General features: G+C 40.9%; 1 protein-coding gene across 1 annotated transcript in view; it reads right to left on the reverse strand.

Moving 5' to 3' along the window:
• Positions 1-24,403, reverse strand: part of USH2A (usherin) — a 646,790-nt gene that overhangs the window by 132,638 nt on the left and 489,749 nt on the right. The window contains exons 49-51 of the mRNA XM_048504848.1: positions 14,842-15,063; positions 1,956-2,179; positions 421-631 (exon numbers count right to left, since the gene is read on the reverse strand). Coding sequence (XP_048360805.1) covers positions 421-631; positions 1,956-2,179; positions 14,842-15,063 — 657 coding nt within the window. The remainder of the gene's footprint in view (positions 1-420; positions 632-1,955; positions 2,180-14,841; positions 15,064-24,403) is intronic.

Consider the following 24,403-nt stretch of genomic DNA (forward strand, 5'->3'; position numbering starts at 1 on the left):
GAAGATTACATAATGATTGAGCTGCACTCACATAAACCAGAGCTCACATAAAGGTTATTTCTGCTTCAAGTGAAATCAGGAGAATCATGTGTTGGACTTTAACTAGCTGACAACTCCTAATACTTATTTATGGAAGAAGTATCAACAGAGAGCTGTTCAGAAGCTATAATGGATGAGAGTGGGATCATCAACATGCTGGCCCCATGCCCCACCAACTAGCAGAGTTGGCATTAGTTTAGAACAAAGCTTCTCTAGTACTCACAGGATGGGAACAGCAGTTGCAATCTTGCTCCCTCAATCGCATCTTCTACTTTACCTGAAGTAATTTCTGAAGAGACCTGAAAATGTTGTGCTTCGCTAAAGATTTCTAGTCAGCAATTAATAATTAATTGTGTACTTCTCCATAATGCACTCTTTTACCTGTGAATGAATATTGAGTTGAACCTCCAGAATAGACTTTCTCCTCCACAGCTGGGCATATACCTTCATTCCCTTTCTTGTCAGAATCATGCCAGGAGCTCTTTACCCAAGCACATATATGGGTATGTGGGTCAAAGTCACATCGCCCACAATATGATGTTGCTTCCATGGATACAGGGCACAGAAAACTAACTTTGCATTCTTCTTTCACCTGTGACAAGAGTCCCCAAATAGTGAAATCTGACATGTACACCCAAGTGTCTCCATATGTACACACATGCCAGAGCATCCATCCTCTGCCAGCTCTTATGAAGCCTCAACATCCATCAATTTCCCCCATTTCTGCTGAGATCTTTCGGTCTGCATGATCCCCACCACATAACTCCCCCCCCCCCCCCGCACACACACACAAATCTGCTTCCACCATTATCCTACTTTTCAACACTGAGATTGCTCCAAATTCTCCTCCACACACTGTGTCTGGACCAGGGGTAGGGAACCTGCGGCTCTCCAGATGTTCAGGAACTACAATTCCCATCAGCCTCTGTCAGCATGGCCAATTGGCCATGCTGGTAGGGGCTGATGGGAATTGTAGTTCCTGAACATCTGGAGAGCCGCAGGTTCCCTACCCCTGGTCTGGACAGAAAGCATGGAAGGTGCATGTAATCTGTTACAATGGTATTGATATTCCTATTGAACTGGTAGCTCCAGAACAGCTAGCTCAGGATGCTCTGACAGTGAGTACCATAATTATATCATACTATAACTTTTTATACCAGTGTTTTTATTCTAATACCCAACTATGCAGTGTAATTAATAGTAGTTCACAAAGTGATAACATTCAGGGTTCCCCAAACCATGTCAAAAATATACAAAAATGGTTTAGTTGGTTTAAGCATGCTTTGCAACACCAAGGCTTTGTCAATCAATACATACATCACGAATCACAGCTAACTGATTCAATATGGAACAGAAGTCTCACCTGTCAATACCAGGTATGCTAATACTTATCAATGCCTTACCTACAACCTGGTAGCACCCTCCCATTCTACCTTATACATTCACTGTAGTTGTGCCAGAGAACAGGCAAAAAATTTAAAATTTGGAAGCCTTTCAAATGACCTCTCATATGAAAACCCTAAAATTTAAAAAAGGTCCATAAAAATAATCTCTGTGCTCTGAAATAAAAGAACATGAAAGAATCTCATACACAGCACCAGCAGGAACTAATAAATGACCACACAACTGACGGTAGTTCTACCAGCCTATCTGGGATACTAACTTTTAGCCTTTATACTAATCTGAAGTGCTGAGCAACACTTCACAAGAAGCGGCTAATCATTATTAATTCCTTTAGAATTCACTGCAATAACATCAATCATGGCAAACTCATTCGGTATTAATATGGATGTAATGTGAAAATGAATAATGCACACAGGAGTTTTTATATTCCTATTTTACAAAAATAGTTATGAACAATGTATTTCTCTTTCCATTGTCAAATCAGAACCACCAAGAGGTTTTCTATCAATTACCTTCATCATCATTCCTGCTGAAATCTTGTCAGAGCAAACATATTTCAAAGGATTATATCCAAGTCCATTACAACATTCCTCACTCTTTGGAATAAGTTCAGTCTCACAGCATTTTAATGGCACTGGGTCATTCCTTTTAATGTGGGCTTTAGACTCACCGCTGGAAGCTGAGCAGCATATGATACTTGACATATTCACGTATTCATGCCCACAACAGAACATCCCTGCAACAATAAAACATTATATATGAATGCAAAAAGGAGAGAAAGGGGGGGGGATATGGAGAATGCCATAAAATATAGCATAAAAACGTCAGGGCAAAGCAGCTACTGGTACTGGGAAAAGGTATCTAAAGTGGTACTTAATTCTGAATTTAAGATGACTAAACTGATAGCCCTTTGTTCAAGGGGGCTAATTCATGAGAGGATCTGGCCCCTGCTCCTGTATCTACTGCAGTAGGAAGTAGCCATTAAATACAACTAATGTGCCACACTGCAAGCATTTTAGCATACACGTTCAAAGATAAATATCTGTGTGAATTTTAGCTTTAGAAGCTTGGGAAATGGCACTTCCAAACCCATACAAAAAGCAGGAAAATGGGCTTTGTTCCTTTACACCATTAACAACACCATCCTAAGCAGTCTCACCCTTCTGCGTCCATTGAAATCAAGTTCCAATCTGCACTAGATGCTGTACAGATCAGAAGAGTCATAAAAATGGCCTATTTAGAAGCTCAACAATATATGTCTAGAAAGTGATGGTGACAGAGGCAAGATTAATAGTGAATAGTAGAACTGAGGCTGTGCAGAAGCAAGTGGTAGGGAGACAGTAAAAACAACAATGCTGAAACTGGGAAAACCTTATTAGGAAAAAAGAAACACAGAATGGTATCGGGAAGAGAATACCCTGCACAACAAAACTGTTCTCTCTCCAAAGTAGACAGAAGCCAAAAGGTAGGAACAAGGATTGTGCCAAGCAGCTGTCTGGCTTCCTGCTGCAGCACAGGCTTCTTGGCATGGTGCCATCTGGCTTCCCTGGGGCAGCTGTGGAATCAATTCACAACTCCCCTAGGGGGAAAGTACCATCTGCAACCACCCTAACAGGCAGAGCCGAATATTTGTTGCTCCAACATGCACCTTTCAAGAATCATGTGCAACAAAATATATAGGAATGCTATATCTCAAAACAGGTTGTAGTGTTAACACAGCTGTGGTGCTGGCACTAATGTCATGGGCAGATGTGACAGCGCAAGGATTACAAAGGTAGCAAACAGAAAATGAAAATTATAATCCAAATTGTTTCTATTTAGTATACTGTTGGCTTTCTTTGAATCATCTACTTTAATTTATTCATGGTTGTTGTCTAATAACATTGCAGGAGGCAACTTAGCTGTCAAAGACTGAAAGACATTGAAGCTTCATGACAAAACACATCTCTTGGTCTTGAAAGTCATCTCTCTCTTTTGCCTGCAAATGACCAAGCATGAAGAAGCAGATGTGCAAGCTATCTCTTCTTATATTTCCAACATAGTACTCTGTAGCATTGTAAGCCCAGACTGGGAAATTCCTGGAAATTTGTGGATGGTGCCTGAAGAGGACTTGGGGAGGGAAGGGAGCTCAATGAGGCATAATGCCATAGACTCCACCATCTAAAGCAGACATTTTCTCTGGAGGAAATTATCTCTGTTGTCTGGACATCAGTTCTAAATCTGGAAGATCTCCAGGTCTCATCTGGAGGCTGGCAAGCCTAGTCCTCAGTATACTGTGCAGGAGCATATCCAGAAAAGTTGTGCCTAGGGCAAGCACTGAAAGCCTTTCTCCCTCCTCAGGAGCCAGGTTGGGTCCACCATGTGCCTCGTCTGAAGTCCATGTGTATTTCAAAGACAGAGTCTGCAGTTTAATACTGGACCTGGCCAGGCTAAACCCAGCATCCAATTACGGGCTTGACCTAGCCAGGTTCAACTTTATACTGCTGGCTCCGCCTCCGAAGTCCATATGACTTTGGAGGTGAAGCTTCAGGGACAGAGCCAGCACATGGGCAGGCCAAGGCCACAGTTCAGCAGTGGATTTGGCCAAGCCCAATTAACTGAGGGCTAAAAGCCTGTAATTTAAAGCTGGATTTCGCAATGTCAAATTGCGGGCTCCACATGGCTGTGTCCAGCTTTATACTGCTAGCTGTACCTCCAAAGTCCACATGACTTCAGAAGCGGAGCTTCAGGGGCGAAGCCAGCACTACGAAGCTGGACTCCACAGGCCAAGCCCACAGTTTGATGCTAGGCTTGGCCTATCTGGATCCCAGAGGGGTACTGGAGGAAATGGGGCCCTGGCCAACACCTGCTCTACATGCCCCCCTAACCCCTGCCTCGCACCCCATTTAACTTAGCAAGCTTGGAGTGAGGCTGGGGGCATGGCTCGGTGTCTGGCAGCTCAGACAGGCACAGCAGCAGCAGGCTGGCTCCTGCCTTCCGGGGGCTGGCCTTCTAGCGCAGCGTTCACCTGGGTCACCTGCTTGGGCTGCCTGCCGGCAGGCCTTGCCCTCCCTGGCCTCCTCAGGGAGGGCAGGAGCCAGCCTGCAGGGAGGCCAGGGGCAGGGCTCATCAGTGAGTGGATCGAACAGGCATCTCATGTGGGTGCCACAGCAGTGGACCAGCTCCTGCCCTCCCCGCCCTGCCTGGTGCGGAGCTGGCCTGCAGCCGTGGCAAACAAATCAGCCGGTGAGCAGTGCCCCGGCATGGAGGGAACCACCAGTTCACTGCACTGTGGGAGAGGCTGGGCACAGGACCCAACTAGCACCCAGCACCCCCACATGATGAAATGGCGTGTGCCCGGGGACATGGGATACTTGCTGGGACCACCTTTAAACTGTGGCTGTACCTCTGAAGTCTATGTGGACTTCAGAGGCGAAGCCTGCAGTTTAAAGCTGGACAAGTTCAGAGTGCTTGGCAGGGAGGGGGCTGGGCAGATGAGGGCATCACCCTTCAAGTGGCACCCAGGGCACAGCCCCTGGTTGCCCCACTCTAGATATGTTTCTGATATAGTGTAAGCAAAGTGCCCCAGGCCAGCCCATCCACATTCTGTTTCTTAGACTAGTAAGAAGCTTTTGAGCTGCATAAGAACGACAGCTCTTCTCAGAGAGCAAGGTTGTGGTACCAAAATGAGGGAATTTTATCCACTGGGAGTTCTGACAATCCACCTGTATCACTGTCTTTTGCCAGCAAGTAAAGACTTGCTTCATCTGTCATTTTCTCATTAATCTTCCTTCCTGTGTATATCTTTTAATGGTGGATAAGGTATATTTAATTTGTTGTTTTTATATAATGTACTTTTAAAGCTTGTTTTAATGTTTTGCCACCTTGGGAGCCCTAAACTAGGTGGAAAGGTGACCCAAAAATGTTTCAATGAATAAATAAATAGAATAGAATAATTGATGGCTGAAATATCGTTAGGATGCTGTGTAAGCAAAGTGCCTCAGACCAGTCTACCCAACTTGCCTCCACCATGTTTTCCTAAGACAGGGTTCTGTGCCACCTAATACCTTTGAGTAATTTGACAGTAATCATGGTCAATCTATTAGCACAGCCCCATACTGTAATATCTGCAGTTCCCTTATAGTGCCAGCACACATTATAGAACATAAGCTTGCCAAGCTGCAGTAGTCATTTTAACCCAACCTTCTATTGGCTAGTGTCATTGTTCACAGAAGAGAACAAAAATGTGGTAAGTAGTTATTCAGAGTTTAACTTATCTTTTCCTACCTTCCTATAAAGAATGTGGTTACATCACTTTACTTGAAAAAATCGTATTAAAACATTCACCCAAGTTGATAGCTTGGGGGCCTTTTTGACAGGCAAAGTAAAATTTTGATAATGAACTGCTTTTATACTAGGGGAAAATAAAGCCATATTCTTTGCCTCTGAGAAGCTCATCTTTGTTTAACTGAATTAAATTTTTCAGCCAAGATTTCACTCACATAACAAGAAGTGACTCCCTTTCTAGTTTCTTTGGTAAACCATTACTTCTTTAATTATTATCAACCTTGTTCCAGCGTGATAAATTGCTAATTACTTAATACCCTAATCAGCGTTCATTCTTTGCACAGATAAACTGTGACAGCGCCATTAATTTAAATAGTAATTTCACTTAATGGCCAGAACGGCACACCAGATTTTTATGCAGCATTTTCTGAAGACTGCATCCATCACTGCAATATTCTGACATAAAGATGTCTGACGTGCACTAACTCACTTAGGGAGAGCAGATGTTGCTGAGCAGAGTTTGGTAGTAATTCCCATAGTGCATCACTTCAGCATGAATGAGCTGCAAATGCAGAAATAGACATTCCTCAGAAACCACACTGCATGGCCTTTGACCTTTACTTAATTTATCACATGTAGCACTTGACTCTTGAACCTTGACACAGAGAATGTACAGTTTAAAACATGCCCACAGTGGGGCTGAGGGAGAAAAAGAAAATAGGTCCATATATTATTGATGAATTGATTACCTTTCAAAAAATCACCTCAGTCCACTGCTTAAAAATGGAAAATTGCCCTCACAAAAATTGCTGATTTAAACCATAAACAGAACCACAAAAATATGAATTTACAACAAGGTAGAATATGTAACAGAGAAATCTGAAGTATTACCACAAAGAAAAAAAAGAAAGAAATGGGCAGTAAAGCCATTAACTTCCTCTTACTGATTCACAAATATGGCTAGGTAATAACTAATTTAGCAAATGGGGAAATGATTAGCATTAAAGAAGAATATTAAGATTAAAAGGCTTAAAGTTTTAGGACAAAATCAGACAATCTGTACTTATCACAAATTACTTTTTCAACTCTTTCCTTCAACCAGAAACTTCTACTTGATCATTGTACCTTAATGTTGCATTTGGATGTCTTAAGAAGAGATGGGGAGAGAGACATTTAGGCAGGCAAAGAGAAACAAGATGGAGAAAAATTCTATAAATTCTTAAGCTGTTCAGTTGTGTGTTAGTGTTTTAATGCAGCTCCAAAAAGATTTAAAGTAAGGTCTATTGATCCACTGTCTTTAATAGGAAGCCTGCTTCACAACTTTTTCTGAGTAGGCATTTGCAAACAAGGGAAAATATGTATTATATAGTATTATATGTAAAAAGCACAGTATTATATGTAAAAAGACTGCAGATCAATGCAAGAAATTATGATGATTAGGAGAGACAATTTTTTTTTTAAAATTAAAGTCATGTATTAGTATAAAAACAAAACAGCAAAATAATTATTAAGACAATATACCCATTTCCATAATACCTACAAAAATTTGCCTTCCAGATAAATGCATCAACTTGTTCATTGTTTGTGCTCAAGTGGGATAATAGTAAATAATTATTCTGAATCTTGAATCTATTTTAATATATTGATTGATTTTAATGTTCTGCATTATCTTCTTAAATATTTGAATGAGATTTCCCAGAACACAAATGCTGATTAAAGGCAAAATATTTTAAAAGGTTATATTTCTTGTGCATGTATGTATGTGAGAAAAATACTTAAGAATACATCTGTCTCAATATAGAGTGAAATGAAGAGCATGACTTTCATCCCAAGGTACCTGTATTACACTCCTACACAACTCATCTGTCCAGAGAGAGTAGTAAAAACATAAACGCTACCCCAGCAGTTCTCTTCCAACAGCATCTGTTAATTCACTCCATTTATAAAATACATATTGACAAAGACAACTGAACTGGGACCAGGGAGATTTGATTTGGTGTGAGAAAGTCAATTCAATGTGATTTTGTTAAAGGGCTCCTGCAGGCAAATAAAAGCAGTTTAAGTAATAAAGTACATAAAAAGATGTTTTACGAGCCAGCCCTGTTTTGTGGCAGTCACACAATGTACTGCCATACAAAAGGACCTGGCTGAGGAGAAGAGTGTAGGAGTAATGTGTTACTCCTACATTGCTGTCAGCTGTTACACTGAAAGCTGCACATGAAAGCTGCACATGAGGAATAAAACAGAGGCTCTAGTAGAATTTATCAACCATTTGATCTGGAAGAGAAGGTAGTGGAAATCCCACCCCTGTTCTCCACCCCAAGGACATATTCAGTGCTATGGCAGATACCCAACCTAGAGGCCCTGCATACAGATTTGATTGTTGGATCAGGATGGAACACACAGCACTGAACTGTGCACATGATTCTTCATTCAGCTAGGGATACAAGCACAGAACTAGGAATACAATCCATACAAAGGCTGGGGTAGCAGCATGACAACTGAACATATAGACAAATGGTTTCTTCATGCCTCCTGCAAAGATATATTAAACACCTAAAAGGAGGACAACAGGACCACCATAATGGCCTCCCTCAATAAACTCAATGGAATCAACTGAAGTGGTGTGTAGTGTACAGTATGACAAACACCACACAAGAAGTTATCCAAGGACAAGCTAAGGGTCTCTTCCAACTCAAGGAACTTCCCATAGATGTGTTTTAATACATCCTGTCTTCTGCTGAGGTAAGAGAAGCTTGAGCCCCATACTCCTAGATATGTATGAGAGAGGGCAGAGTTCGGTGGTAAAAATTAGCTTTGCACAAATATATTGCCTGGTTCAGTCCCCAGCATTTCCAGTTAAAGGGGATCTCAGGTATCATGACAAAAGTTTTGCCTAATATCTTGGAGAGCCACTGCTAGCTGGACTGGATACCAGGTGCTGACCTCAATTGACCAATTGTTCAGTAACATTAGGCAGCTTCACAGGATAAATCAGGAACAAACGTGTCATGCTAAAAAGCATGTGAAGTCCATCAGAGTGAAACTCATCTGTTAAATTTCATTTCCCATCCACAACTAATAAAAAAGATTCTCTGAATTCATTTTCAATATTCAAATACCCATCTGTATATCTAGCTGACACTGTACATGGGAAAATAGGAACTAATGACTAAAATATAACACCTCTATCTTTAAAAATATAGAAAGAATGTATGAGTCTATTTCTTAAAGAACAGCAACTGATATTGTCATAGAATCTTTTTTCCTTGCTCAATAAATGAATCCTATGTAGAATTAAGACACGTTTTCTTTTTATTCCTGTTCTTTAAATAATTCAAATACTGCTCTTTCTATTTAAATAATAAATTATCTGTTCATCTTAATGTACTTTCCAAGGAGACACCATTGCTTTTCATATTACTGCTACAGAAGCAGAAGAACTCACACAAGTATTAACAATTTGCCCCAAACTGGCCAGGAAGTCAATAACAATTTCAAAACAAAGTAGCTGAAAATAAATCCCATTTATATTTAAATACCTGATTTACAAGATTATGTCTATTTATCACAGCTAGCCCAAAAACTCATAATTTTAAGGCGCAGTCAAGCTCTGCCCAATTTTCCAGTTTATTTAGATGGGTTGCATTTGTGTTTACAACATTCAGGGCTCACTTGAGTAAAGTTACCAACTCTGGCTTGGGAAATTCCTGGAGATTTGGGGATGGTGCCAGGGGAGGGTAAAAACCTCACCTGGGTGCCACGTCCTGTAAAGTCATGTTCATGCTGAAGATCAGCTCCTTCCCAACTTCCTTCCTCCCACCAAAATTAAAACATAAAGTTTACATTTTTCTTCCCACATTCGTATGTGCTCTATACCAGCCAAAAAACTGTTCTCATATTCTATTAAGCTAAAAAAGCCTTTCAACATCCACTTCAGGTTTTTCTCAGTGTTAAGTAGAAAAACCCATCTGCAACACCAGTAGCACCAGTAAACCACTGGAGGAGATGCCCTTAGAGCATTCAAGCTGTGTAACTACTCCACCCTCCTAGACTGTATGGCAGGGATCCCCAACATGGCAATTGTGGCACCATGGTGTTCACTGACACTTTTCTTTGTGCTTGTCAACTGTTTGTAAAAAATGGGTGGGGTCAAGTGAGCCTCTTGCCCAGCATGGCTTCTGATTGGCCACCAGAAATCTGACAGGCTGTGCAGCTTTAAAACATACCATACACACAGCATTGGCAGCTGCTGCCACCACAGTACAAGGATCTTCACTGTGTAACTGAAGATAAGCTGTGTGTAATATATATATAATGTAAAAGGACATCTGTTAAGCAGAGCTTTTGTCTTAAATGTTAAAGAGTTATTGTTAGACTCATGTATAATTTCATTCCCTGACATTTTGTGCTTATCTTCGCCTCCAGCAACAGAAAATTTTTGGATGCACCTATCACTCTGCATCAGAATTCCAAATGTGCCCACATGCTCAGAAAGGGTGCCCACATACTCTATGACACAGGTGTCAAACTCGTGGCCCTCCAGATGTTATGGACTACAGTTCCCATCATCCCCTGCCAGCATGATGGGAACTGTAGTCCATAAAAACTGGAGGGCCGTAAGTTTGACACCTGTGCTCTATGGTATTCTATAGAGTCTGCCCCTCCAAAGCTGCCATATCATCAGGGGAAACTGATCTCTATAGGCTGGTCAGTTATAATTCTGGAAGAACTCCAGGCCCCATCTGAAAATTGGTAATTCTGTGCCACAGTCATTCAGCCATCATGCCAGTTAACCAAGCTGTTGAGTAACATGGGTACCATTTAATAAAGTTCTTACTGCATTTGTCATCATATTGACAAGAGGGAGCACTTCTATGAACAAAATATAATGATGAAGAAAGAGGCTCTTGTTAACATAATTTCCACTGCTAAGCTGACAAATACTTCTAAGATCATAATATACAGTCTGGGCAAGGCAAATTAAAGAAAGGTAAAGGAATTAGTGTCAAACTTTAGAAGTCATAGATTAAATTCTGCCAGCAATCTGACAGAAGAGGTAAAATTAGGTTTTATTATTGCCATTCTTTGAATACTGCCTTTTGTTGAAAGAGCATACATGGTTTACCCTCAGAAAAAGCTATGGGAGAGTATATTAGGGTAGGGAACAGGCAAACATTAAGAGTCCTAAATAGGGTTGGATGTAGGGTTGCCAACTCCAGGTTCAGAAAAATCTGGAGATCTGAGAGTGGAGCCTGGGATAGTCGGAATCAGGAAGGAAAGAGACCTTGGTAGGGTATAATGCCATACAGTCCACCTTCCAAAGCAGCCATTTTTTCCAGAAGAGAATGAATGAATGAATGAATGAATGAATGAATGAATGAATGAATGAATGAATGAATGAGCAACTTATGTAATCTAGAGATCAGTTGTAATTCCAGGAGATCCCCAGCCCCTACCTGGAGACTGGCAACCCTAGGTAGATAGGTAGATTAGCCACTTATTTTACTGCAAGAAATATGAACAGACCCATACCTTAAGCCTCTGCCACCCCTACAGTAAGCCTGCTGAGAATAATAGTTTCCACTGTCAGAGCATGGTCAGGAGCGACTGTACCTTTGTTTCTCCTTGTCCAAGTCAGCAAAAAGAAATACAGCCACAGTGGTGCCCTACTTTACCTTACACCAGTGGCACAGACACTCTGCGCAGCCCACTGAAGAGGAGCATGAGGTCAACAGCATCCATAATGTTTCTTGCTGGCCCAAGCAGCAAGGTCAGCTTAGAGGAGTTCAGGTACAGTGGCACCTGGAGTTCAGTGGGCTATAATGTTACAGAGTTTAACTTCCAAAGCTGCCATTTTCTACAGGGAAACTGAGCTGTGCTATGTAGAGATGTAATCCCAAGAGAAAGCCAGCTGCTACCTCAAGGTTGGCAACTCCAACATACATCATAATTCCTTTCCCAGAGTGACTATCCAACCATAATAATCTTTCATGGAAAGCTTGGAAACATATAGGTCCAGAAGAATATAAATGCTAATCCAGGCCTCCCCCAAAAGAACCAAGTACAATGTCAAGGTCATAGAGCCACTAAGCCTCTGATCAGAGTATCTAGGAGTTGGCACCTATCAGTTGAGGAAAATGTAATATTAACACATTCCACCACAACACAGTTTTTGCACTAGAACCAAAAATAAACACAAATAAGGTACATCTAGTGCTCTAGATCTAAATACTACTATGACAAACAAATTTTGCAGAAGACCAGGAGCCACTGGGAGACACCGTCACATCAAGGCCCCCACAATATAGGGCAAGCATCTGAGATGGTTTCCAGAGGTAAAGAGTCAAAAGATGGGCCATGAGAAAAATACAGTGTTGGCACTGTAGACACATTTTAGATAAATGTATTTGTAAGTTTACTAATTATATTAGTTCAGAATAATACTTACTAGATTTTAGTAAATTGCAATATAGCTAACAGTACAAAGCTAAACAGTATTACAAAGGAATTTTCCTATTACAATAATATAAGCTTCCCTGATCTCTGGCAATAATTCAGTAGGGAAGAAAATATTTTTGCCAGGCACCAAGATAAGCAGTGTACGTTGAAGAATTAGTTTCTTTTCATAACTTTTCGGATATAACAAGTGCGAGTATGACTGAAGCATTGTTAGACTAGCCTTGTGAAGAAGGGAGCCTAATGGATCTGGGTGAAATACCTGATCCCTTTCTCATGTAAATGTTAAGATCAAGATTCCTCAATACTAACTCTCCACCCCTAAGTATACATGTATCACATATAGAGATTTGTCATACGTGTAATTTGTAAAATCATGTAAAAGGTGTTGCTATTACGATGCAGGCAATGATGTAGCCTTGACTGACATTCCTCTATCTTTAAAATCTCTGGTCCTTGTATATATCAGGGCTTTGGCTTTAAAAGTCCAGAAAAGTTTATTTGAGTTGAGGCAGCCTAAACAAACTTTTACAACTCTCATGTCCTAGTGATCTTATTAGCTTTACAGAACACTGGGATTTTTGAGCCTGATCCTTAAAGGTGTGAGGAACTACCAGAATTATGCATATACACTCTGTCTAGGAAAGTAAGAAAAACAAATCTGGGCGTTTCCTGAAGGGGGAAACTTACTCCAAAAACCAAATTCTGTTGTGATGTCACATATATAGGTATATAAAAATGCAGGAATTTAGAGATGGTGAATTAGATATGGTGCCATTTACTCTTCAAGCCATCAGCAACAGAGTTGACCATTTGTATGCATGTGTCAAAGAATTGTAGTAGGGTTTCTGACCAGTTTAGGTAGAGAACTTCCTTGCCAAGAACGCTTTTCCAAGGGCACTCACGAATAAATCATAGGACATCCTTGAAAATGGATGTGGAGTTTATTATTCCCCCACCTTTCTTCCCCAGTGAGACCCCACAGTAACTTATAACATTATCTACCTTTTTTCTTTTCCATGCTCACAACAACCCTGTGAGGCAGGACAGGTTAAGTAAGTGCAATGTGCTCAAGATCACCAAGCAAGCCTCTAGAACAGTGGTTCTCAACCTTCCTAATGCTGCAACCCTTTAATACAGTTCCTCATGTTGTGGTGAGCCCCAACCCTAACATTTATCCATTTTACAGATGGAGAACACTGATACAGAGAGTCTTAGGTGACCCCTGTGAAAGGGTCGTTCGACCCCCAAGGGGTCCCAACCCCCAGGTTGAGAACTGCTGCTCTAGAGGAGTGGCCATTTGAAACTGAGACTCCCAGATCCCAGTTCAGTACTTCCCATACCACATAGGCTCTCATTGCAAGTGGGGTCATATAAGAATGATTCCATAGGCAGGGCGAATTCAGTTGCAATTAGGACTTTCCTCCAGAAGCAGAAATAAGGCCTAGAACTTTGGGGAGAGCCAGTGTCATTCCCTGGAAGAAGGAAAGAAGTGTGGGGAAAGTTTGCACAAACTTGCATGGAACCAAGAGGAAAACTGCCTTTAAAATGCTTTGGCTTAAATATGCATTTTTGTCACCTCAGTTGTAAAATGGAAACCGATGGATCCCGATGACATCACATCCTCAATAGTTCCAAAGGCTAACATGGAATCAAGAAGCCAGTGTAGTGTCAGATGTGCCCTTAAGAAGACTGTAGAAAACAGTGCACTAGCATGAACTAGGCATTAGTAGGAACTCAGCACAAGGTTCCAGCCTTGAAACTGAGCTGAGGCAATCTCAGCTATATGAGTCATGTCTTATACCAGGCTAGCACTTTTCACAGACAGCCACTATGAACTGTAAGAGTCTGTTAGATTCTCAGCTAAAGCAGCCAGGGAGGGGAGGGGATGTTTTCAGTTACACAGCCAATGCTGTGCAGAAGAGCCATTCTGAATCCAATGCTCTATCACACCATGCCTCCGAACTAAGGCAGCTCAAGGAAGGGAGTGCCTTTGGTCAGGCTAGGACACAGCAAAAGCCTTTGAAAAAGAGCAGAATCTGAGGGGGTTTATCCAATCCACACCTCCGGGAAGTCTTTGGAGGTACAGGCATCCAGAGGAAGCCTTACACATATTCATATTATCCTTTTAGGGTAAACTGGTGATAGCAGAAAGGTCTCCTGTGTGATTACCCGGGCACATAAGGCGCAATGGACATATACCCACATCCCTTTAATCCCACAGTTCACACAATCCTAAAGAGGTCCCTTTTGAGTAATATCAGCAAAATTAAAAATCTGAAACTTTTCTTTTTTAAATGTAGTTTTATTCCTCAGTACAATGACAATAAAAAAATCTTGTATGAAAAAAGTCTCCTCAGACTTGCAAATGAGGCAAGGATAAAACAGAACAGCAACTGAGAACCTCTCTCTGCAGTGGCAAAAAGAATAGCGCACCTACTCCCACTCATGTCATGGCTTCAGTGGAAAAGAACCAAGAAGAGAATGGGCACACCTAGTGTTTTGGAAAGCTCTGAAAATCTTATACGTGTCCAGCCTGCACATGCACAGTACCCAGTGTGGGACTGCATTGAGGCCATGAAAATGAACCTAAATTAACTAAAGGAAACAAGTCCAATTTCAGCTTTGGTCATAAACAATGAAGCTTATTCCAGAGGTATTTCAAAAGTGTACCTGTTGCAGGTCTGTGGAATGTTCCTTTTTCTTCATCCCCACAACAGATCAAGTCTTTGCTTACAATTTCGCCACCACAACACTGGTGATTGAAGCCATCATGAAGTGATCCACCACAACATATTTGATTTCCTGATGCAGAGTAAGGAGTTCCCTGGCAGCAGGATTCTCCAATCCCAACAGAGATCCAGTTTTGTTCTTCATTTGGGCAGCATACTTCTCCTGAGGATATAAACATAACATGAAAATCTGTTGAAGAAAATATTATGTAGATTTCTCAGCATTTCTATTATTGGAAGTTGTAATAGAAGATTTTTATTATTATTTATATAATATAGCAATGTAGATCTGTATAATTTAGTGTAAACCAATAGATTCCCAGCCCAAGAAGTTTGAAAGCGAATGTTTGACTTTTGGAGTGAGAAAGTGGATGATGAGAAAGCAAGAGATGTATATATGTAAGTATATCTATGAATGTGAAGACACCATTCTTGTTATAGATGAAAATGTGCACATGTTAAACTTGTAACTAATGAAGTAAGCACTACAAGGAAAATACCCATGATATGATTCATGTCCTACAGATCTGAAAGTTAAATGCCATTGAAAGGGTTTAGGGCTTCAGGGGCCAATTCACCTTGCTAAGGGATAGAATCTATGATGGTGTGGTAGAAAGCTTAGGGCCCAAAAAAGACCTGTGAAAAGTGCACTTGTTTGCTTTTGTAGAGTTATTGATAAGTAAAAACCTGCTCTTGAATAATGGTCTAGACAAAAGCAACAGGAAGCAGGCACAACTGGTCAATCTTATTTAAAAAAATGGGAAAATAACTAACAAACAAAAAGCGGCATAGATCTCTCTGGTCAGGAACAGAAGCATCAGATTTTGAGGAGATGGAACATGATGATAGTAATCCTGTTCCAAAATCCAAAGGATCCTAATTCTTACCTCACTCTTCTTCCTTTCTCACACAGTGTAGCTGTGAAGGGAAAGGATGGTGTCTATTTAAGGTTTAGCAAAAATGGAAGAAGGGAATATTAACTACAGGAAAGAATTTGATGGCGTTTAAAGGAGAAAAGATAGTTAACCTTAACTGATTGCAATTGCCAGTTTCTGCCTTGGAAATGGTTCATGTGGCTTGTCCATAAATTGTAAAATTGTCCACTTCAATGCCACACACAGCATTTTGCCATGGAATGTTATTTTAAACTTTCATTTGGAATCTCCTGATAGAGCATCTCCGGACTGTGCAGCTGGCAGAAACCTCTACTTGAATTTTGATAATTTTAGAGGCATTTGTTTTCTGACTAATGGAACTGTTCTATTCTACAGTAGGCTGAGGATTCAAGTGGTACCAGGTGTATGTTGGAATAAGCGACTTCTGCATGCCTGGACACTGGGGGGTGCTGTATATCACTCTAACTGTGATGTTGCCTCTCTTGTTTGCCCTCCTTGTCTGGGCCAGGAGACCGCCCACTAACTTCCTTTCTTCCCCATGCTAGCTTCTCACTTCTGCTCTAGCCTTTGAACCGAGCGCATGGTCAATGGCAGCCTGCTCAGTGGGGCCTTTGCCACTGCAGCATCCACTCACTTCCACACACGTGATGGCGTGTTAGTTGTGCCCACTTGTCATAGGGAAAGTAATCTCTTTAGTCTAGGGTTCTTTCTATCTACTTTTTCTTGGAACAAAGTTGTGAACTGAAGATGATTGAATAAATGTAAGTTTTACCTTTTACATTTGTAATATACAGGAGAACTTTCTATAGGCTGCGGTCACACACACTACTGGAGCGTATCCATGACTCTAAGCGAAATCTAACATGGTAGCAGAGGATGAAGTTTATTTTTTGGAGCCCAGATGGCACAAAGTTGTTTTAAAGTTGAACGAATTTTTTTTCCTTGCATGGCTTAGCTTGTACATTGCCTTAGTTCTTAATGGGCACTCACCTGGCTGTAACAGGCCAGCCCGAGTAACAAAAGGTTGCATATAGCCTGAAGGCTTACTTCCTCTCTTTCTTGTGTGTGTGACTAATTGAGATTGCAGAGAAAGCCTTTTGCATTAAAATGGCTCAGCGTAAGGCAATTCTTGAGAAGCTTACAAGCCTGAATTTTAACTCATGGCTCTACAGAATTAAATCCCAAAGTAAAGGAAGAGGGGCATAGGTTTTGTTTTAAGCACGCGAAACCAAACGAAGTGGAAATGAAAGAGACCAGAGGGCAAAGACCAGATGAAAAGGCCATGAATGTAATTGTTAGTACCCTCACAAACTCACACCTGGTGTATGTTGGGACAAGATTCTGCCAAAGACATGCTAGAAGCATTAAAGAAGGGTCTTTGGAGAGCAGAGACCAAGAAATAGCAAAGTGAGTTTATTCAAACAACTATTTTCAATCAAATTACAAGAGAGAGAGAATGGAGATGCTGATTGCCATATAGACAAATTGCTGAATCAGATTGATAAGTTAGCAACCACTGGGCACAGTTCTGGAGGAAGGGCAGAAAGAATTGGACTACTTTTAAGCTCATTGCCTGAGAAATATTCAGCTTTTGTGTCTACTGTAAATGGCAAAGAGACTGCACATTTTGAGGGAAATTCTAGAGACTAACTAGGTCCTGAATTTACATGAAACGTAAGAATATCTCTCTGAGAGCAGAGGGAAGGGAGTAAGCTCCAGGATTACATTGCCCAAGAAGCCAGAGGCAAGAGTGCAAGGGAACTAAATCTCCCATTTGGATACAGAAAATCCAATCCCACAGGGAAAGGAGGAGCCCACCCATTTGTTTCCAAAGTGCAATAAACCTGGTCACCTCCAGAGGGAGTGTCATTGTGTAATAAGAATGCTGAGACAGCAGCAAACCATCTCACACTGCTTATTCCCACACAGACAAAGGGATTTTACTCCTAAAAAATTCGTTTCAACTTTTGCACAAGCCACATGATACAAACTAATGAAAAAATATAAGCCTTAGATTATTGATAGCGGTGCTTCTAGGCACATGGCTTCAGATGTTGCTTTGTTCAATGAATTAGACAGAGATGCTGGATGCAATGTGTATTTAGCCAATGGAAAACAGATTCCAGTGAATGGAAAGAGACAAAGTTACTTTACATTTGCCAACTGGATGGTAATGGAACTGAGATTGTGGCAGAAAATGTCCTGTACATTTTACGGACCTTGCAGCTAATCTGATCGAGGTGTCCCCACACTATCAGAAAAAAGGATTTGCTGTTCACTTTAGGGAATAATGTAGCTATTACACTATTTCACTTGTGATGGTGAGCTATATTCCCTACAGGTACCCTAAGAAATGGAGTCTTTAGCAGACTGGACTGCTTGAGGGAACCACAAGCCTGCACAGCCAAGGTAACTTCTACCCAGCAGTCTTTGGAGCTCACAGCATGGGAGGTTTGCCCAATCAGTAATAAAGAGGCCATCCACAAGCTGAAAAGCAAGGACTTGAAGTAACAGGTATTTCCATTAAAAGACTGTCTCAATGATAACCAATTGTGTGATTGTTGTTTTAAGAGGAAAGGGAACTAGGCCTTCATTCCCAAAGAAAACAAAGCCAAAGATGCTCCTTAAGCAGCTCCTCTTGACTAATCTCACTCTGATCTATGTGGACCAATCAAATACAGCATCAACTGGTAAGAACACCTATCTGTTGTCTTTTATTATTGACTACTCACGAGATACACTGTGTGTTATTTTGCTAAAAGAGAAAGTCTCAGACTGAACAGAAATTAAGAGACTATGTTGCTATGAGTATCTAAGAAGTTTAATAGGAAACCCAAGTGTTTTCAAACAGACAGAGGAGGTGAATACATTTCCCATATCTATAAACAATTTCTTGAGGGAACATGGGATCCAACACAGACTTACTGTAGCCCATTAGCCAGAACAAAATGGAATTACTGAAAGAAGAAATCGTTATATAATGGACATGATTCGATTTTTGCTATTTGGTTCAGACCTTCCCACATAAGCTTGCCCTGGGGAGAGGCAGCAATGACTACAGTTTACCTACAAAATAGATTGCCAACCAAAGCCACAGAAACAACTCCATATGAGTTATGGCATGGCAGGAAACCAAATGTAGAACACATCAGAGTCTTAGGATGTAAAGCTTATGCTCACATACCAAAAGAAAAGAGATCCAAGCTAGACCCTACTACACAAAAGCAGGCATATTTTTGGGCTATTCTCCAGAAAGTAAGGAGTACAGGATTTTTTGATCCAGAAAGTATAAATTACTATATGGGGTTATTGTGCAGTTTGACTAGTGACCCAGAGATAGCAAAACCTGCTGTGATGGATGACCATTCAGAGGGAGATGGCGATAGCGACCAACTAGTCCCTACATGCAGCCCAGAGTCCCAGGATGACATCACCCGTGCAGATGCACCAGCAAATGCTCAACCCTATGAAGAGGGGAGCAGCCCGGTGGAAATCCCAGACCTGACAGGTGAGGCAGAGGAGTCACAGACTACTGTGGAGGCAGACAGACCTTTGGCCCTCAAGGAGCTCATCGCTTGACCTAACAAGAGAGTTCCAGCCGAGAAACTTACCTACCTTGCAAGGGAGCCATCACTGCATGAACCAGCTTCATGGGCTGAGTTACAATGAATACCTGAACCAGAAGCAAAAGAAGTGGAAAGAGGCCCAGCACAAGAAGAAATCGCTACACTACATAAAAACCAAGCGTGGACTCTCACTGAGCTACCACAAGGGTAAGAAGAGCGTTACTCGGTTGTAAATGGGTTTTTAAAGCTAAACAAGATCACGGAAGGTCAGATTGAGAGATATAAGGCCAGACTTTTATTTGCTAAAGGATTCTCTCAGATCTATGGAGACAGATTATGATCAGACTTTACTTTTTTACACCTGTTGTAAAATATTCTACAATTAGAATGCTCTTAAACATTGCTGCATCTAGAAAATATGAGAACTGAGCATTTGGGCCCGTTAAAACCACATTTTTGCATGGAGAAATTGAACAGGAGCTTTATATGAAGCAACCACCAGGGTTCATAGATGAAAAGAATAAACATTTAGTCTGTAAACTTCAGAAAGGACTTTATAGATTGAAACAAGCAGCTAAAGCTTGGTCAAGATAAGCTAGCCAAAGATGCTACTAAGTCAGGACTTCAAACAAGGTGAAATACAGACCCCCCCTGTCTTTATAGCAAAGGCACAGAAATGGGGAGATGGACATTTATCCCTGACGCTATGTTGATGACCTGATTGTTACCCATGAAAGTAGAAACTGGCTATTACTGAGAGATTATATCCCAACTCAACAAGGAAGTACGAGAGTCAAAACACCTAGGAGATGCACCAGCTTCTACTTGGGGATCCAAATCGAGCAGGGAACCAGATGGAAGCTATCTTCTTAGCCAGAAGCAAGAAAATGTGGAACTGCTACAGAGTCCTGAACCTGGAAGGTGTCAGTCCAATACCTACCCCAATGAGTTCCAGTTCTACAGACAAGTACTACCCTGATGACTTGCTACCACCTGACAACAATGACTGGGACTGCAATGGGGCAGCTTTTGTACTTAGCAATGACAACCAGACCTGACATTTACTACAGCTGTGAGTATATTGTCCAGAAGGGTTAGCACACCCACCACAAGAGACTGGACTGCTGTTAAGCGAGTGGTGAAAGTACCAAAATTGCACTTTAGACTTTAAGCTGAGAGCACCAGCAACTAAAGATCCCACACTATTGGGATATGCTGATGCAGATTGGGCTGGAGAAAGAACAGATCTAAGATCTACCAGTGGCTATGTGTGTTTTTCTACAAGGGAAGTGCTGTAGAAGTTGGGCAAGCCGTAAACAAAGTGTTGTTGCTCACTCATCTGCTGAATAAGAATTAGTATCCAGTTTCTAGAGGCATGTAGAGAATTACAATGGCACAATATTTGTTAGAAGATTTTGGTATTGATAGACCCTTTACCTGTACAAATGCTAGAAGATGTGGGGAGTTGTATAGCTCTTTCTCTTTCAGAAAGAGAATAGTACCGCACGTACTAAACACATTGGAATTGGGATCAATATCTAAGACTCTTACAGGCCAGAAGGAACTATGAGAAACTTGGCTACTGTCCCTACTGATATGATGGCAGCAGACATCTTGACCAAACCACTGCCAAGAGACAAGTTCCAAAGCCTGCGTGACAAACTGAACATTGTATACCTGGAAAGCATGCAGAGTCGAGAGGGAGGGTTGGAATAAGAGACTTCTAAATGCCTGGACACTGGGGGGGTGCTGTATATCCCTCTAACTGTGATGTTGCCTCTCTTGTTTGCCCCCTCCCTTGTCTGGGCCAGGGGGGCCAGCCCACTAACTTCCTTTCTTCCCCATGCTAGCTTCTCACTTCTGCTCTAGCCTTTGAACCCGCGTATGGTCAATGGCAGCCTGCTCAGTGGGGCCTTTGCCACTGCAGCATCCACTCACTTCCACACACGTGATGGCGCGTTAGTTGTGCCCACTTGTCATAAGGAAAGTAATCTCTTTAGTCTAGGGTTCTTTCTATCTACCTTTTCTTGGAACAAAGTTGTGAACTGAAGATGATTGAATAAATGTAAGTTTTACCTTTTACATTTATGTCTCTGGAGAACTTTCTATAAACTGCAGTCACACACACTACTGGGCATATCCATGACTCTAAACGAAATCTAACAGTGTAATCTAAACTTATCTCTCCATTACCTTTACTATGCACAATGTTGCTTTTAAAAAAATTATTTTATTAAGCTCCTCTTTTGTCATCTATACCTCAAATGATGTTAAGGTGTCTCTGAAGTAAAAGGCAGCTTGGAGACTTAACAGCAGAACTTCTAAAGAGAAAATTAACCTGAATCCACATTTCTCCATTCAATCTCATAAGTAAGTCACCTTGCGGAGAGCTGGTTATAGCATTCAGAGATGACATTCAAGAAAGAACAATGTTCACTTTCTCCACAAAAACCCCAGGGAAAAACAGAAGTGTGATGAACGCTAACATTATTTACTTTATTATACTTTGGAAATTCATCTCCCCATCTTTGCCTTGGGATTCATATCTGTATCCTCTGTTCTATGCTTTCAGATAACACTACTCCTCCCTTCTTGTAAGCTTCATGGTAGCAGTAAACTTATGTTGTAAGCTTGATGGCAGCAGTAAAAGACTGGCCAAACATCATCCAGAAAATATGCATGCCAAGAGTGCCCTGTATAAATATCTTTATCAAATAAAGTCAATAATAAACCCAAATGACAAGAGCACACCTTTAGAATATAAGAGATATAATCTGTTTAGATACTTAACCACATTTCTCTGCTCTCCTCAGAATCTAATTTCATGACTGAACAGAGGAAGGCCTTCAACGGGTATGTAAGTTACATCAATCGGAAATAATACAGTTTTTTTTTATAAAAAGGACCATTAGACATAAGACACAAAGGATCAGTAACCTTCTCATTAACCTCTCAAAATGGGATCCATTCCAAGCCAAGCTTGAAAATGTTTTCTCTCTGAAAACTACCATGCAGTCTTACCAGTTAATTGTTATCCTTATCAAAGAATGACCCATATTAACATTTAGCTTGGGGTTATTAGCATATTTATAAAAAAGAAAAAGATAGAGGGTGACCAATAGTGTTAGTTTTGGTGCCCTTAAGGAAAATGGGGGAAGAAAAAAAAGCAGAAAGCACATCTTTGTAAAAATAAATAAATGCTGGCAAATAGTACATAAATATGCCCCAGTTGAAGTTTTACAATTGCTGATTAAATTTGAGTTCTTTTAGAGACAGAATGATTCGTGTTGTTGTACTTCCCTTTTCCTAGATAAATAGCATTAAGCTAGTTAATGGAGACCACTGGATGGGTCTAGAGGTCACAGACGATCATCTTCTTATTTTAGTACATTGAGATTAATGAGTTCAGCAAAAGACTTTCTTTTAGTTCTGTGGGACAGCTTTTTTTCTTTTGGATGACATCATGGAAGGCATTCTAATATTGTGATATATGGAGGCATTTTGAAGGCATTGGAATTTAGGATGTGCTGCATAGCTTGGCAGAAATTCAAAGTACTTCTGAGCACAAGGGATGTGTGCCAACCCATGGGTAATACAGTCAATTTAGCTCCTGACCTCACACTTGTCTGCAAAGAGATGTGTGTGCATTAAACAGCCAGTGGAAAGCACTGTTTGGGCTACCGTTCCTACTCTAGTTCAAAATGTGTCCAAAAATCTAACTGCAAATAATATTCTGGAGGTATTTTTTAAAAAATGATTTACCTCATATTGCAAGCTTAAATGTTAAACAAATAAACATCCTACCATGTGAATTTGCTGAGCAAAGTTAGACCACACATGATAGGCCACACAAAATGGAACCCTGATTTTTTAGCAGGAACATACTGCAATTTTAATAAGCTGAGTAGTGTGTATGAGCAACATTAGTGATAGGCACGTAGGTATTCAATCAATCAAACAATGTTTGAAGCAGGGTATGTTCCTGTGGCAGGCACAGATCACCTTTTTCAGAAAGGTGCACATTTTCACTTTAATGATAATATGCAAAACTGAAGGATGTGAAATTGTTTCCCTTTCTTCTTCACATTGTTAACAGCCACAGATATTTGAAACACTGATTATTAGCATGGAGCCTAACCCAGAATGCATATGGAAGTTTGGATGAGCACACAGAACCCTACATGAACAGGGATTACCCCCATTTTCTTCTGCACTGGAACTGTGGGTGGTCTGCCACAACTCAGTGGTGACTCATCCCGGGGTATCTTGTATACTTACACTGGTTATCTGGAATGTGCTTCCTTTGGAATTAAGGACAAATCCTCACTACATTTGTTCAGTAGAGTTTGTAAGGCAGGTCAGTTTAATGGAATCTTAACTGATTTATGTTGCTGTTGTGATAGTATTAAACTAATATCAGCTCTTTTTCTCCTTCATTTTGCCTAAAAAATAATTGTGATGCCTATTGTCTAGGCAGAATATTCCATAATCCAGTTGTCAGTAAGAAAAACTCTGTTCCAGAATTCAGAATCATATTTAACATTGTTCTGATATGTTCATGGGTTCTAATCACTGCTAATAAGTTAGCTATCATGCTCTGTGCAAGACAAAGTTCCTGAAGATTTTTCTGCAATAATCCCTGGAGATTATAGTGGGTTCAGCCTGAGGAGGGTTGGGTTTGGAGGGAAGAGGGACCCCAGTGGGATATAATACCATAGAGGTCACCCTCCAAAGCACTCATTTTCTCAAGGAGAACTGATTTCTGATGTCTGGAAATTGACTGTAATTCCTGGAGATCTCCAGTCCCACCTGGAGGTTAGCAACCTTACATCAACAACATACAACACTCCTATGGACATTTGAGAGCAGGCCTCCCTATTTACAGACTGATAATGTAAATTTTATATCTAATAATCTAAGTCTGTAGAGGCTAATGTGAAGGACTGTCCTGGGCCAGTATCCTGAGGTTGTGGTCACATGGCTGAGGATCAACAGACAAAGGTTCAATCCAGAGAAAATAATGGTGATTTTGGTTGAGAAT

The sequence above is a fragment of the Sphaerodactylus townsendi genome, linkage group LG01, assembly GCF_021028975.2.
Source record: "Sphaerodactylus townsendi isolate TG3544 linkage group LG01, MPM_Stown_v2.3, whole genome shotgun sequence".
Taxonomy (NCBI): Eukaryota; Metazoa; Chordata; class Lepidosauria; order Squamata; family Sphaerodactylidae; genus Sphaerodactylus; species Sphaerodactylus townsendi.